Genomic DNA, 16,333 nt, shown 5'->3' on the forward strand with positions numbered 1-16,333 from the left:
AGTTTAGAAAGAAAAGGATTGAAAGACCAGAAATATGAGGATCTGGGGCAGAGGCAGGTGAATGGAGACATGGGAATGGGAATGGTGTGTAAAGATTTTGCACGGGTTAATGTGCACCAGAGGCATTGAACAACCATGAGGACAAAATGACTCAATCGGTTGACATTAGCCAGCCTTTGTCCTTTGTCCACTTGAAATTAGTATGATGGGTAAATGGGATTCATGAATGCCACACATAGGTTCGTTTGCATGGATTTTGACTTATCAGTGCTGATCTAGGTACCTCTGTATGTACAATCTACCAATAATAGAGATGAATGCTGAATCTCTGATATAGCACTATTGTTTAGAGACAAACTGGCAGTTAGTGGCAAGTTCCTTCCACCCTGGAAGAGCCAGTGGTTCATTTTCTTTGGAATAGGCACCTATTTTAACATCTTTTCTGGGTATGAATTTGACTTTTCTTCTCTCAAATTTTTAGCCAAAACCCCCATGTGTGGGTTTCCTGGGTGCCTGGTCCACAGAAATAAGTTACCACACAAGCCAGCATTCCATCGGAAGTCTCACTTCACAATGAAGGATTTTCAGAAAGGAAGTTCTGAATATGAAATCCACTGGTTGGTTGTATTATATACATTACACAGTGTAGAAACTTCTGACCTGAGAAAGCATGGGGGTGGTTTTTTGGAGGTACAATTAACATGCCAAGTTAGAGGCAATACTTTGTAGGTATATGTCACCAATAGGAAGATTACATGAGAACAGGAACCAAGGTTTGAAAGCTGGAGTAGCTTAAATACCATCACTCCCAGTGATCCATTGTGTGACTTTGTGCTCTGCAAACGTTGTGGTCCTGTTTCCCTAAACTGGCACATTCTTGCCAGGACACATAGCAAGGGTTCCTTTAGCCTATGAGTTATAGCTGTGCAATTTTATTTTCTGCATTGGTTAGTGCTGTGTGGGACAGACTAGTCACCAAAGCTGCACTGTCCCAACTGGAATGAATCAGAGGTTATTAATTATGGTTTTCTCTAATGATGAGGTCTGAAATCTGTTTAATAAAGAGAATATCATTAATACTGTTCAGATTTTAAATATTTTTAGGAATTTTGTCTAACACTGCCCATAATCACATTTCCCTCACTCAGGTGGTACTTTGAATTTGAGTGGGCATGTGATTTTGGCAATTTCCACTTTTAGGACAAAAACGTTGAATTTCTGCTAGGAAAGGGAGGGAAAGGTCACAATGCCCACTCCACCCCAGCTCACCATTGCTGACCAAACTGGTTTCCCTGCAACATTATGTTGAATGATGTAGAAAAGGTTCATGACTATGCTAAATAATTTCAGGTCTTACCACCTCTAGAGTCACTAAACATTTATGACTCTAGTTGGATATGGAGTCTTTGTGTCATTTCCACTGGCTGTCACTATGCGTGACTGCTATATAGGCAATGTAAATGGTTTGATGTGTAGACAAAGCACAAACACTTGAAAACATCAAACAAGTTTTACTCTCATAAAGAACACAAAAAATTGTCAGGATAATTGGCAGAAAGGCCAGCAACATTCTCGAAGACCAAGAGGGTGCAAACCTCCTAGTACTAAACCTCACTAGCAGATATATGGTTGCAGAGGTTACGGTATAAGTGAATGAAGGCCTAGAAGCATATCTGTCTTCCTCTGGACAGTTATATGCTGGAGTATTCCTACATGTATGTAGTGTAGACATTTGCTGGAGATTACCCTACCAGGGCCAGGAGCAAGCATTTCAAGTTTCAGAGTTTTACAATGCAGAATAGAATACATGTCAAGGAATGAACCAAATGCTCACCTATCATTCCAGACTATCGAGGCCAGAATATCCTGGTCCAAGTACATTCCTGATCTCAATGCCATGGAAACAGAATAAGAGTCATTTTCCCTGACATCTCCAAGATTCATGCTAATAATCCCTTATGCTAGCTGAAGGAGTCAACCTGTGATTGGTGTAATAAATATAAAAATAAAAATTCTAAGCACATAGGGTGTGTGGCTCTGAGAGAGCTGGAGATGATACTGAGAACAAATTGGGAACAAATTTTATTGGGAAATAAAACTTAAGCAGACATTCTATTCCTTTGATCACATGATGATATGAAAGACATCCATAGACTGAGTTTTAGTGCCATTATTACTCATGGTGTTTCAGAATAATAAAAATTTTAATAAAAATAAGTTTATAATGAGAATGTTCTGTCATTTGACTCAGTAACAGAAATCCAATTCAAAATAACCTAAGAAAAAGGAAAAGTTACTTGATGGAAATAGGACATAATTTGGAAAAAAATTATGTGGAAGGTTGGAATAAATGTAGGTATCAGAGACAACAGCCTTTTATTGCTTCTCTCTGTTTTTATTTAATCCTTTTCTTCTATTCAGTCTGATAAGTAGCTTCAGAGATTTACATATTAAAACTTTAGCTACTGAGTAGAACCTTCCTTGAATGTCTGTCTGTATCCCTAAACCCAAGATTATAATTGGGCTGAGCTGTGGTTAGTGGACCATCCCCAAACTAGGGAGATGGCAGCTTTTATGGTAACCTGTGGATATGGAAAGGTGATAAAAGAGAAGCAGGAAAGAAATGGGAAACAATTTTTAGAAAATGAGAGTTTAAGGAAATATAATCTATATATAATACATACATATATATATCTACACTAATAAAAGAGAAACATGCAAATTGGTGTCACTCTGCTACGCCCAACAGCCAATCAGAGCAACTATGCAAATCAACCCAACAAATATGGCGGTTAATTTGCATATGCAGGCACGGAGTGAAGACTGAAGGCTCCAGCCAGACTGAAGAGTGTAGACTGAAGAGGCTTGGTTTCTCCACTGTGGCTGGACCAAAGGCCTGGGTCCTGGGTGCCAGCAGCCAGGGGAAGGAAGGCCTATTGGGCGAATTTTCGTGCAATGGGTGTCTAATATATATATATATATATACTAGAGGCCCGGTGCACAAAAATTTGTGCACTCGGGGGGTGAGGGGGGTCCCCCAGCCCGGCCTGTGACCTCTCGCAGTCTGGGACCCCTCGGGAGATAATGACCTGCTGGCTTAGGCCGGCTCCCGGGTGGCAGAGGGCACATCCAATCCCTAGGTGCAGCCCCTGGTCAGGCTCAGAGCAGGGCCGATTGGGGAGTTGGGGTGCCCCCTGTCATGCACAGAGCAGGGCGGATCAGGAGGTTGCAATGCCACCCTCAGTCACGCTCAGGGTAGGGCCAATTGGGGGGTTGGGGCACCGTCCCCTGTCACACTCAAGGCAGGGTTGATGGGGAGGTTGTGGCGCCACCCACTGTCACGCACAGAGCAGGGCCGATCAGGGGGTTGGGGCGCTGCCCCCTGTCACTCACAGAGCAGGGTCGATCAGGGGGTTGGGGAGCTCCCCCCTGTCACTCACAGAGTAGGGCTGATAGGGGAGTTGGGGCACCGCCCCCTGTCACACACAGAGCAGGGCGGATCAGGGGGTTGGGGTGCTGCACCCTGTCACACTCAGGGCAGGGACAATGGGGAGGTTATGGCTCTACCCTGTCACACACAGAGCAAGGCCTGTGGAGGGGGGTTGGGGCGCCGCCCTCTATCACCCACAGAGCAGGGCCAATCAAGGTGTTGGGGCGCCGCCACTCTCACACTCAGGGCAGGGCTGATGGAGAGGTTATGGCTCTACCCTGTCACACACAGAGCAGGGCCCGTGGCAGGGGGGTGGGGGGGGGGGAGTTGGGGCACCGCATCCTGTCACACACAGAGCTGCAGGGCGATCAGGGGATTGGAGAGCTCCCCCCTATCAGGCACAGAGCAGGGCTGATCAGGGGGTTGGGGCACCTTCCCCTGTCACGAACAGAGCAGGGCAGATAGGGAGGTTGTGGCCCTGCCCAATCACACACAGAGCCACAGGGCGATCAGGGGGTTGGGGAGCTCCCCCCTGTCACACACAGAGCCGCAGGGCGATCAGGGGATTGGGGAGCTCCCCCCTATCAGGCACAGAGAAGGGCTGGTCAGGGGGTTGGGGCGCCTTCCCCTGTCACGAACAGAGCAGGGCGGATAGGGAGGTTGTGGCCCCGCCCCCTGTCACACACAGAGCCGCAGGGCGATCAGGGGGTTTGGGCGCTGCCCCCTGTCACGCTGATCCCAGACCCGGGAGGCATATTACCCTTTTACTATATGAGATAGAGGCCTGGTGCATGGGTGGGGGCCGGCTGGCTTGCCCTGAAGGGTGTCCTGGATCAGGGTGGGGGTCCCCACTGGGGTGCCTGGCCAGTCTGGGTGAGGGGCTGAGGGCCATTTTCAGGCTGGCGGGTGACTGAAGTTCCCAACTGCTCCTTTTTTTCTTTTTTTTTTTTCTATTCTGGGCCAGCTTTAGCTCTGAGGCCTCGCTGCTGAAAACATTGATACAATGTTGCGGTCCGGCTGGCTGAAGCCCGCTGACTGAAAGCCGGTTTCTAGGGTTTTGTTTAGCTTCTATATTTGCAACATAGTTGCTTGGAGTTGCAGCTGAGAGGCAGGCAAGTCAGGCGGGGAACGTTGGAGTCTGCCATTACTGGAGCAAGCAATCCTCCCTGTTCGCTTCAGTGCATGGCTGCCGGCTGCCATCTTGGCTGACAGTTAATTTGCATAAGGATATGCTGATTAGCCAATGGGAAGGGTAGTGGTCATACGCTAATTACCATGTTTCTCTTTTATTAGTGTAGATATATATATGAAACCTAAGTGACCGTTCGACCGTTCAACCTGTAGCTATGATGCGCACTGACCACCAGGGAGCAGATGCTTAATGCAAAGGCATGGAAACATGGAAAAGACTGATGAGTTTCAGAGGGAGCGGGAGGGCGGGAAGAGATTAACCAAAGATCTTATATGCATACTAGATGCCTGGTGCATGGATTTGTGTACCAGTGGGGTCCCTCAGCATGGCCTACAGGGATCAGGCCAAAACCAGCTCTCTGACATCCCCTGAGGTGTACCGGATTGCGAGAGGGCGCAGACCAGGCTGAGAGACCCCACCAGTGCACAAATCCATGCACCAGTCCTCTAATAACATATAATGCATCCATAACTTACACACGTTTAGGGTGGAACTAGCCTATAGCAGAATTTCTTGATCTCTGCACTATGGACATTTTGAACCAGATAATTTTTTGCTCTGGGGCTGTCCTGAGCATTGTAGGATGCTTAGGAGCATTCCTGCCCACAGATACCAACAGTACCTTTCTGGTCATGAAAATTAAAAAATGTTTCCAGATATTGCCAAATGTCCCAGGGTGGGGGAGGGAGGTAGCAAAATTGTACCCTGTTAACAGCCACTGGCTTAAGGCAACCATAATCCATGAAATTGCCTGGAGAGTTTGTTAAAGAGTAGATGTAGAGATGTAGAAGTTAGTCATATTGAGAATTGAACATGGTATCTCAAAGAATTTCTACTTATGCATCAGAATGTTCAGAAGTTAATTTGTCCTCTGTCCTAAGTTGAACCACTTCACAAATCCAAAGTCAATTTTTTTTTTCATTTAAAAAATGGAAGCAATACTAACTCCATAGGGTACTTTTGAGTATAAAATAATTATGTGAAAACATTTTAGAAGCTACGAAGTGGTATATGAATATAAAATAATAATTTTTAAAAATAAAATCACTATGATAACCAGTTCTTTTATCTTCCTAAGGATATTATATTTTTTAAGAGTCTGGGGAGAAAAGAGGTTTGCCAGGGCTGACCAGCAGCCCCGGAGCGACAGATGAATGGATTACTCCGACACTGTGAAGAGAGGCTAAGGGACTGGCTATAGCAACAAGACAGCCTCAATTGCCTGCCTCAAGGCCTTTATTGAAGTTTTTATCTTTAGATACAATGAGTAGGGTGGGTAATCTTGGGAGGACACATGAGTTTGTATTATCCTCAAGGCAAGGGCACCCAAAGGTTAGGCATAAAGATTCTAGTAAGCATCCAGGGGTCTGCACGTTCACAGACTTGTTTGGAAACGTCAGAGAATAATTAGGGGCACCCCCTTTGACACTCCCCTACATCGGAATTCTGATAAACAGGGCAGGCGGCCTTCCACACACTTCCCTTTTCTCAGAACGTCCTCCTTACAAACTTTCCAACCACGTCTCATGTGCTCCCCAACAGAGGCTGACTTCATATATACAGAATAGAGTTCATTAACATACAGTTTATACCATTTGATGTATTTTGCTATGTTAGGTGTTTTTATTCAGTCCATTCATTAGTATTAGCTGAAAATAGTTAATTTATATTACTAATTTATGTACTTTTACTATACTTTTAAAAAATGTTTTTATTGATTTCAGAGAGAGGAAGGGATAGGGTGAGAAGGATAGAAACATCAAAGATGAGAGAGCCTCATTGATTGGCTGCTTCCTGCATGCCCCCCGCTGGGGAGTGAATCCACAATCTGGGCATGTGCCCTGACCAGTAATGGCACAGAGACCTCCTGGTTCATTGGTGACCTCCTGGTTCACGGATTGAGCTCAACCACTGAGCCACACCGACTGGGCTTTACTACACTACTTTGAATTAGCTACAAGTAAATAATTATTTTTAAAGTTTATTTTATCACCTAAACTCAAAAGCAGTCAGATTGCTCAATTGTAACTAAGTAAGCCTTTGACATTTATTAGCCCTTGGTGGCAACAAATTATTTAGCCTAATAAAGAATTACAGCAAGGCTTTAATGAAAGATTGAACATAAAGTAGAATAATAAGTTCATCTCCTAATAGTTTATACAAGTACCACTTAAACCATTCCAAACATATATATTACAAAAATAAATAATATTTGATGCCCTGACATCACATGGAGAATATCACCACCACCACAATCACCATTACTAATAACAACGATGATAGTAATGATAAAAACAACAAAACCGAAAGTTATCTATTAAATGGTTGTCTTAAAGTTGGAATGGTCTTGAATCCCTCACGGGTAAATCTTAATGCTTGAGAAATTTATTAACACATGTTAAAAATCTTAAAAACAGAGATAGAAACATATTTAGAAAATGGGAATTTTTCTCCTTTATCAGGACAACATAGTGAGATCTTAGTATTTCTATCATCACTTCTATGTTCTTAGTTCCCAAGAGCTTACCTTCCCCTACTTACTAATAAGTACATGTTTTTGTTTGTTTCTTTGTTTTTCAAATTTAAATTTGTTGAATAAGTATGAGAAGGGAATAAAAGGTATTGCAATAGTGGCTTGTAAATATTTTTTTATTTGAACTCAAAAAAAATGTTGCTTTTTGGTATTATACTTTTGTCCTATGATGGTGGTAATATCTTATCCTTCATCTTCCTAACCCTCGTCATCTTCATCCTCATCCTCATCCTCATCCTTCTCCTCCTCTTCTGATTTCTCCTCCTCCTCCTCCTCCTCCTCTTCTTCTTCTTCTTTCTTTGCCTCCTCTTTCTCCTCCTCTTCTTCCTCTCTTTCTGTTACCTCAGGAGGAAATGTCATCTGTTCTTCCGTTAATATATTTGGAAAATAAGACTGTACTATCAAAACAATTGTGGCACATAATGTAAAACTTAGTGTTCTCAAAAAGAAAATTAAGAAGCAGAGTGGGTCACACACAAGTGGCCGGGGCACTTCCCATCTTGGATACCAAAAATTATAATCTGTCAATAAAAAAGCAATTGAAAGCTGGATTGCACATAAAGTAGTTAAATTGTTCAAGAAATAAAGGACAACAATACATACATATGGCTTCCTCACGATCTGCATTGCCTAGGGGGGAAAAAAAGGAAGTCAATAAAGAATGACATATATTTTGTCTTTCTCTAAAATATAAAATATTTTTTCCAAAAATAATGACATCATTTTCCTAGCTCTCAGGCATCATACTATTATTATATTTGATTTCTGCTGTCCCACCAGCACCCAACCATAAAGTCCAATATATCTTCTTTTAGTAAAAGTCAGTCTGGCCTGCTACAGAGAGCATGAAAGTATAGGAAGAGATGTGAATTCTAGAACTAATTCTGTCTCTAAATCATTGTCATCTTATATAAATCACCATATATATATATATATTTGTTTGCTTTCTCAAGATTGTCATAGTATCAGTAACTTAGGATTCTACAACATCTCTTATTTTCATCTCTCCCCTACACTGATCATTGCAAATTAATCTTCAGAATCTACTCACTTTCCTCATGGAATCTTTATTTTCAGAAGCTTTCAGGTGCTCTTCATTTCCTAGCTGGCAAAGTTAACTTTATAGTTTGGTTTTTGCTATCTAGCCCAAAGCTGTCATAATACCTTTCAGGAAATAAATTTTCTTTCCTCTGCTCACCTGGGCATAGAAAGTCAGATAACCTTTCCTGGGAAAGGTTAAAGAGTGGGAGGATAAATGAGTTCTCACACATAGAGGGCACAGTGGCAACCTGGGGCTTGTCTTGCAATGATAAAACCCTTAGAGGAAAATTTAGAAATCACTATTCTGGCACCTGCAAGATGAACCAATTTTCTGCTGGATCTTTGAGATTATTTCAATCTTTTGTGCTTGGTCATGTTTATTACTATAAATTTTCTGTAAAAATTTCTATTTTACAGCTCATTTAAAATATTTTACCATATAGTCTATATATTTTTTCAAATTTATTCTGTGCATGTGTATCTATCAATTGCTTAGAATAAACAATGATGTAATTAGTACATTTCTTTTTTGCATCTTCATTTCTCATCACCAATTTTTATTGATTACATTCTTCTTTTCCTTTTGCACTTGATCAAATATTTAAGTACATTTATACTTACATCTTGTTTTTTTTCTTTATTTTTTCCCCATCACCACTTATATGCCCTCTACACTCTTCCCCCTCCCTCCCACTCTCCTTGCAATAATCTCCATACTGTTGTCTGTGTCCATGAGTTCTTTCTCTTTCTTTTTTTTCTCAACTCCCCCACTAACAACCCTCCTTCCAAGCTGTTGGCCTGCTTTCTATCTATGAGTCTGTCTCTATTTTGCTTATTAGTTCAGTTTGTTCATTAAACTTCACATATGAGTGAAATCATATGGAACTTATTTTTTCTGACTGACTTTTTTCACTCAGCATAATGTTCTCCAGTTCCATCCATGCTATTAGGAAGGATAAAATTTTCTTCCTTTTTACAGCTGAGTAGTATTCCATTGTGTAAATGTACCATAGCTTCCCCCCTGCCGCCACCCCATATATTTTTATTATTGATTTCAAAGAGGAAGGGAGAGGGTGAGAGAGAATCATTGATTGGCTGCCTCCTGCACGCCCCACACTGGGGATTGAGTTCACAAGCTGGGCATGTGCCCCAACCAGGAATCAAACCCTGACCTCCTGGTTCATAGGTTGATGCTCAACCACTGAGCCCTGCCAACCACTGAGCAATGCTGGCCAGGCTACCATAGCCTTTTTATCTACTCATCTTCTGAGGGACACTTGGGCTGCTTCCAAATCTTGACTACTATAAATAACACTGCAATTAACATATATTATTTTAAGTTAGTGTCGTGGGTTTCTTCAGCTAAATTCCCAGAGGTGGAATTGTTGTGTCATAAGGCAGTTCCTTTTTTTTTTTTCTTTTGAGGTAATTCCATACTGTTTTGCACAGTGGCTGCACCAATCTGCATTCCCACCAACAGTGTACAAGGGTTCTTGTTCCTCCACATCCTTGACAACCCTTGTTTGTTGATTTATTGATGATAGCCATTCTGACAGGTATGAGGTGATATCTCATGGTTTTAATTTTCCTTTCTCTGATGATTAGTAATGTTGGGGATGGGTTTATTTCTGGGCTATTTTGCTCCATTGATCTATATGTTTGTTTTTATACCAGTACCATGCTGTGTGTGTTTTTTTAAAAATTATCTTTATTGTTGAAAGTATTACCAATGTTCCTTTTTCTCCCCATTGACCCCCTCTTCCCAGCCCTGCCCCCCCCAGGCCTTCCCCACACTATTGTCTGTGTCCATGGATTGTGTGTGTGTGTGTGTGTGTGTGTGTGTATGTATATATGTATGTGTGTATATATATATATATATATATATATATATATATATATATATATGTTTAAGTTCTTTGGCTAATCTATCCCCTCCCCTCACCATCCCTCTGAGATTTGTCAGCCTGTTCCATGCCTCTATGTCTCTGGATCTATTTTTTTTATCCGTTTATTTTGTTCATTAGATTAAACATATGAGTGAGATCATGTGATACTTATCTTTCTCTGACTGGCCTATTTTGCTTCATGGTGTCTCAAAGGGTAAGAAATCCTTCTTCTTTATAGCTGCACTAGAGGCCCAGTGCATGAAATTTGTGCATGGGTGGGTTCCCTAGGCCTGGCCAGTGATCAGGGCCAATTAGGTTCCCTGCCTCCCAGCCTCCTCCTTCCCTCACTGCCCGTGTCCACCACCACCCATGCCCAGTTCCCTGTCCCAGCACGGGGCCTGGTCCTGATTGGGTGATCAGGACCTGCTGGCCAGGGGGAGGGACTGGAAGGTTGGCCAGCAGGCCCCAATCAGGGCCTGCTGGCTGGGGGGAGGGATAGGGGGAGGGACCCAGTAGGTTGGCCAGCGGCCGAGGAGGGAACTGGCCCTCAGCCCCCCTGAGAAATGGGCCGCGTCTGCCACCACCCACCCTTGGTTTCCTGTCCCAACCCAGGGGCCTGGCCCCAATTGGGCAATTGGGGCCTGCCGGCTAGGGGCAGGGACCAGGAGGTTGATTAGCAAGCCCCACTGGCGATCAGAGCCTGTGGGCTGGGGGCAGCTCCTGCATTGAGCGTCTGCCTCCTGGTGGTCAGTGCACATCATAGTGACTGGTCATTCTGGTCATTCTGTCGTAGCTATCTATATATATAGATAGTATTCCAGTGTGTAAATGTAGCACCGTTTTTTATCCACTCATCTGTTGATGGGCACTTGGGCTATTTCCAGATCATAGCTATTGTAAATTGCACTGCTATGAACATAGGGGTGCATATATTCTTTCTAATTGGTATTTCAGGTTTATTAAGATATATTCCTAGAAGTGAGGTCGCTGGGTCAAATGGCAGTTCCATTTTTAATTTTTTGAGGAAAATCCATACTGTTTTTCATAGTGGCTGTTCCAGTCTGCATTCTAACCAGCAGTGGATGAGGGTTTCCTTTTCTCCACAACCTCAGCAGCACTTGTCCTTTGTTGATTTGTTAATGATAGCCATTCTGACAGGTGTGAGGTGATACCTCATTGTTGTTTTGATTTGCATCTCTCAGATGATTAGTGACTGAGCATTTTTTCATCTGTCTCTTGGCCATCTATATATCCATTTTGGCCCTTTGCCTATTTTTTATTCAATTTTTGTCTTTTGTTAAATGGTATGATTTCCTTAAATATTTTGGAAATTAACTCCTTATCAGATATATCATTGGGAAATATGTTTTCCCATACAGAGGGCTCCCTTTTCATTTTTTTGTTTCTTTTGCTGTGCAGAAACTTTTTATTTTGATGTAGTCCCATTTTTTTTTATTTTCTCCTTAGTTTCCCTTACCCTAGGAGATGTATTGGCAAACATACTGCTATGTGAGACGTCTGAGATTTTGCTGCCTATGGTTTCTTCTAGGATTTTTATGGTTTCATTACTTAAGTCTTTTATCTATTTTGAGTATGGTATAAGTTGGTGGTCTAATTTCTTATTTTTGCATGTACCTGTCCAATTTTCCCATCACCATTTTTTGAAGAGATTGTCTTTATTCCATTGTATGCTCTTGCCTCTTTTGGGTCAATTTCTGGGGTCTCTGTTCTGATCTATATGCCTGTTCTTGAGACAGTACTAGGCTATTTTGAATACAGAGGCTTTGTAGTATAACTTGACATCTAGAATTGCAATCCCTCCAATTTTGTTCTTTCTTAGGATTGATGTGGCTATTTGGGGTCTTTTTTGGTTTCATATAAATTTTTGGAATATTTGTTCTAGATCTGTAAAATATGCCATGGGTATTTTAATAGTAATTGCAGTGAATCTATAGATTACTTTAGATAGTATAGACATTTTAATAATGTTCATATTCCAATCCATGAACACTGTATATATACTTACACTTATTTGTATCTTCCTGAATTTCTTTCTTCAATGTTTTATAGTTTCTGAATACAGGTCTTTTACCTCAAATTTATTCCTAGGTACCTTATTTTCCTTGTTGCAGTGGTAAATGGGATTGCTTTCTCGGTTTCTCTTTCTGATAGTTTATTATTGGTATATAGAAATGCCACTTATTTCCTTATTTCTGAATATTAACTTTTTATCCTACTACTTTGCCAAATTCATTAGATCTAGTAGTTTTTTGGTGGAGTCTTTAGGGTTTTCTATGTGCAATATCATGTCATCTGCAAATAATGACAGTTTTACTTCCTTATTTGCAATTTGGATGCTTTTTATTTCTTCTTGTCCGATTTCTGTGGCTAGGACTTCCAGTACTATGTTGAATAAGAGTATGAAAGTTTATATCCCTGTCTTTTTCCTGATCTAGTTTTTGCCCTCTGAGTATGATGTTGGCTGAGGGTTTGTCATATATGGCCTTTATTACATTGAGGTATGTTCCCTCTATTCCCACTTTGCTGAAAGTTTTTATCATAAATGGGTGCTGGATTGGCTCTCCCTCCTGGGATCATGCCTCAGCCTTTCCCTTCCACCCTCTCCCTTTCTTTCCCCATCTTTCCCCCTTTACCTTCCTCACTCCCTAGCTCATAGGTCCTTCGTTTTCCTCTACAACTTGTTTCCTAAGCCCATTTCTTCTACGAATAACTTCTTCTACCTCTGTGATTTTCCAAATAAATGTTCTCTTATAGCTTGAAAAAAAAAGAGTGCTTCTATTAATATGATCCTGTGGGTTTGTTTATGTGGTATCATGTTTATTGATTTGTGGATATTTTATCAGCCTTGTATCCCCAGAATAAATCCCACTTTATCATGATATATGATCTTTTTAATGTATTGCTGGATCAGGTTTGCTAATATTTTCTTGAGGATTTTAACATCTATGTTCATCAGGGATATTGGCTTATAATTTTCTTTCTTTGTTGTGTCTTTATCTGGTTTTGGAATTAGAATCATGCTGGCCTTGTAAAATAAGCATGGGAGTTTTTCCTTCTCTTGAATTTTTCAGAATAGTTTGAAAAGGATAAATGTTAGTTTTTCTTTGAATGTTTGGTGTAATTTACCTGTGAAGTCATCTGGTCCAGGACTTTTATTTGTAGGGAATTTTTCGATTACTGCTTCAATTTCATGGGTTGTAATCTGCCTATTCAGATTCTCTGATTCTTCTTTGTTTAGTTGTGGAAGATTGTATCTTTCTAGGAATTTATCCATTTTCATCTAGGTTGTCCAATTTGTTGGCATATAGTTGTTCATAATACTTTCTTGCAATTCCTTGTATGTCTTTGGTATCATTTATTACTTCTCTTTTAATTCTGATTTTATTTGGGCCCTTTATTTATTTGGGACCTGATGAGTCTGGTTAAAGATTTATCAATTGTGTTTATCTTTCCAAAGGACTAGCTCTTGGTTTCATTGATTTTTGTATATTTTACCCTTTGGTCTTTGAGAAGTGTCTTCCAGTGTTTTTGTATGTCAAGCATTCTTAATCTTTGGGTTTCCCCCCATCCCATACCTTGAATCCCTTATGCTATTCTTTATTCTACTTTTTAAAATATTTATGGTATCTTTTTCCAAGAGTATGCAAATGTTAGTTAGTATTCATTGTGTATTTTAGGTGGTATTTTTTTTTAGGTGGTCTCTTTTTTAAGCCAGGTTGTAATTAACATATAGTAAAATCTGTCCTTTTTATGTGTACGGTTCAATGCATTTTGTCATGTTGTTGAGCATCCTTATAATTATTACTCTGAACTCTATATCTGATTAATTGCTTACCCCCATTTCAATTAGCTCTTCAGGAGAATTCTCTTGTTTTTCATTGGGGACCTCTTTCTTTGTTTCTCCCTTTCTGCTGCATTTTTCTTTTTGTTTCTATGTATTATGTAGATCTGCTATGAATCCCAGTGTTGCCTTATGTAGTAGGTGACCTGTGGGACCAAGTGATGAACTATTCCTGATCACCTGAGCTGGATGCACCAAGAATGTCCCTTGTCATGTTATGTGGGCCCTCCTTTTGTAGTTAAGTCTTGATTGTTCTTAGCCAGTTTATGTGTGGGATTGACCCTCAGGCTATCTGACTGTGAGGCTCAACCACCGGAAACAGCATGCAAGCTTTTGTGCAGGTGCTGATCACCTGGAGTGGAATGTACCTCAGCAGGGTTTGGTCCTGCTGAGATCTCCCTATGGATATGCTGCTTATGAAGCTTATTGGATCGTACTCTGTTGTCTGAATCTGGTCACTGGATATATTGGTTCTGGGCCTCTCCAGAAGGACTCTGGTGCTGGCCAATGTCAGGTGTTGTCTATGACTGGCCCTGGGCAAACTGTTTGGAGCTATCAGTGATCCACAGATTGTGGCTCCCTCTTCTGGGCCTGGATGCATGTGGAAAGACCAAGCTGCCCACCAAGGTCTGCTTTGACTAGCACTGGGTCCAGGGACAGATCAGCAGAAATCTCAACACATCCAGACATCAGCCTCTGTCTGCAGTCTGTCTGTTAGGCTCACTTAAAGATCCTCTAGTTGTACTCTTCACCAGGGTGTAGGCTCAGGGTGGGGTGAGAGGGATTCTAAGGTGGGGCTATTTCTTTCTCCCAGGCTGATGTTCCATGGAGGGAAATGCTCTGAGAAAGATGGCTCTTTCAGTACGGGGGAATGACTTAGCACAGGGATCCCAGCGGCGACCTCTCAGTTCTCTTGCCACCAACTCCAGACCCTCCTCATGCACCTCTAGTCCACTCTGCCCTCCCTCCGCCAGAGCCCAGGGTGAGTGGCTATGAATGAAAATTTTGTGTGTTGGCCCCTTAAGAGTTTGCCTGTGTTTCTAGCTGTCTCTCCCTGGTGGACAAAAACACCACTACTTTTCACAGACAGATGTTGTGTGGGTTCCTTTCCTGGTTATGGAGCTCTGGGCTGTGGAGAGCCACTTGGGGTTTAGACCCCAAACTTCTCAGAGGGACTTTCCCCCAACATAGGCAATATGTCCCTCCAAAACTTCAGCTGCTGACTGTGAGTGTCCACCCAGCCCTTTTGTGCTTCCACACCTCCTACCAGTCTCAATGTGGCCTCTTCTGTAAATCCTTGATTTTAAGGTTTCTCTCCAGCTAGTCTTCAGTTGGCTATTCAGGATTATTTTTTCTATACTTTAGTTGTAATTCCAGTTTGGTCCTGGGAAGAGGTGAGTATAACTTTTACCTAATCTGCACCATGTTGGATCCTCCACATCTCTTTGTTTATCAGCTTTAAATTATATCTTTTGGCTTCTGGCTCTAAAAGATGAAGAAATCAAGCATATTTTTTCTACCTCTCTCTTCTCCCAAGTTTTATTAATTGCATCACTTGTATATCTCCTAAAGTTATCATATTTATATTTTGCTTTGTAATTATAAGCTTCAGAATTATTTTGGTCTTTGTCTATCAATAAAGATTCAGTGCTTCTGGATAATTCTTTCAATGAATCATTTTGCTTTTCCATTCATCTCTTCTTTTTGGTGAAAGTCATACTCTAGGAGTTTATAGAGGAAACACTCATAAGAAAAATACACTGCAAATTACTTCTTTTCTCTTTTGAAATAGCTTATCTTTTAGACCAGTTATTTTCAAAAAGGCTGCGCTTTCAGGAATTAATTGTGAAGCTTTTTCAGGGTATAGCTATTAGTCTTCATTTCTTCTTTCAGACATTCTGGTATGTCCTTAAGGGCAGGAATAGAGGTAAGAGGGGGCAGAAAAGGCTGTGCAGTTTAGAAAAATCTAAAGATGATACTGTTTCAACCATCCTTTGATAATATAATACCATTCTGGTCAAAGGAAGTATATTAGCATGATAATGGAAAACAAGTGTTCCACACTTCATTTTTCTATCGTCCTATGCACTATGGTTTTTTTAAAAATGTTAAAGTTATTTTCTTTGTCTTACTGCATAGAAAATCTGTGCATCTGTCACTTTCGTTACATTGAGAACAAACTACTCCTGGTTGATAAGGCTTTCTTCTTAGAGTTGCTCTACAAAAAAAGCAGAAAACATTTGGTTAGAAAATGTCTCACATTTTGTTATTTACATAATATAATTAACAATTTTTATTAGTTTATAAAGGTGATTTAATTAAGAAAAAGGATTCAAGGAAGTACTCCAATTGGAAATGCAATCTTTCCTTCCTCTCCCCTCCACAAAAA

At 41.1% G+C, this 16,333-nt stretch overlaps 1 protein-coding gene across 1 annotated transcript in view; it reads right to left on the reverse strand.

Moving 5' to 3' along the window:
- Positions 1-7,353: 7,353 nt before the first annotated feature.
- Positions 7,354-16,333, reverse strand: part of GLIPR1L2 (GLIPR1 like 2) — a 31,107-nt gene continuing 22,127 nt past the window's right edge. Inside the window, exons 4-6 of the mRNA XM_070407626.1 lie at positions 16,077-16,162; positions 7,759-7,785; positions 7,354-7,676 (exon numbers count right to left, since the gene is read on the reverse strand). Of these exons, the coding sequence (XP_070263727.1) occupies positions 7,354-7,676; positions 7,759-7,785; positions 16,077-16,162 (436 nt within the window). The remainder of the gene's footprint in view (positions 7,677-7,758; positions 7,786-16,076; positions 16,163-16,333) is intronic.

Source organism: Myotis yumanensis, unplaced genomic scaffold, assembly GCF_028538775.1.
Source record: "Myotis yumanensis isolate MYYU_CA2020_CCGP unplaced genomic scaffold, mMyoYum1.0.hap1 SCAF_3, whole genome shotgun sequence".
NCBI lineage: Eukaryota > Metazoa > Chordata > Mammalia > Chiroptera > Vespertilionidae > Myotis > Myotis yumanensis.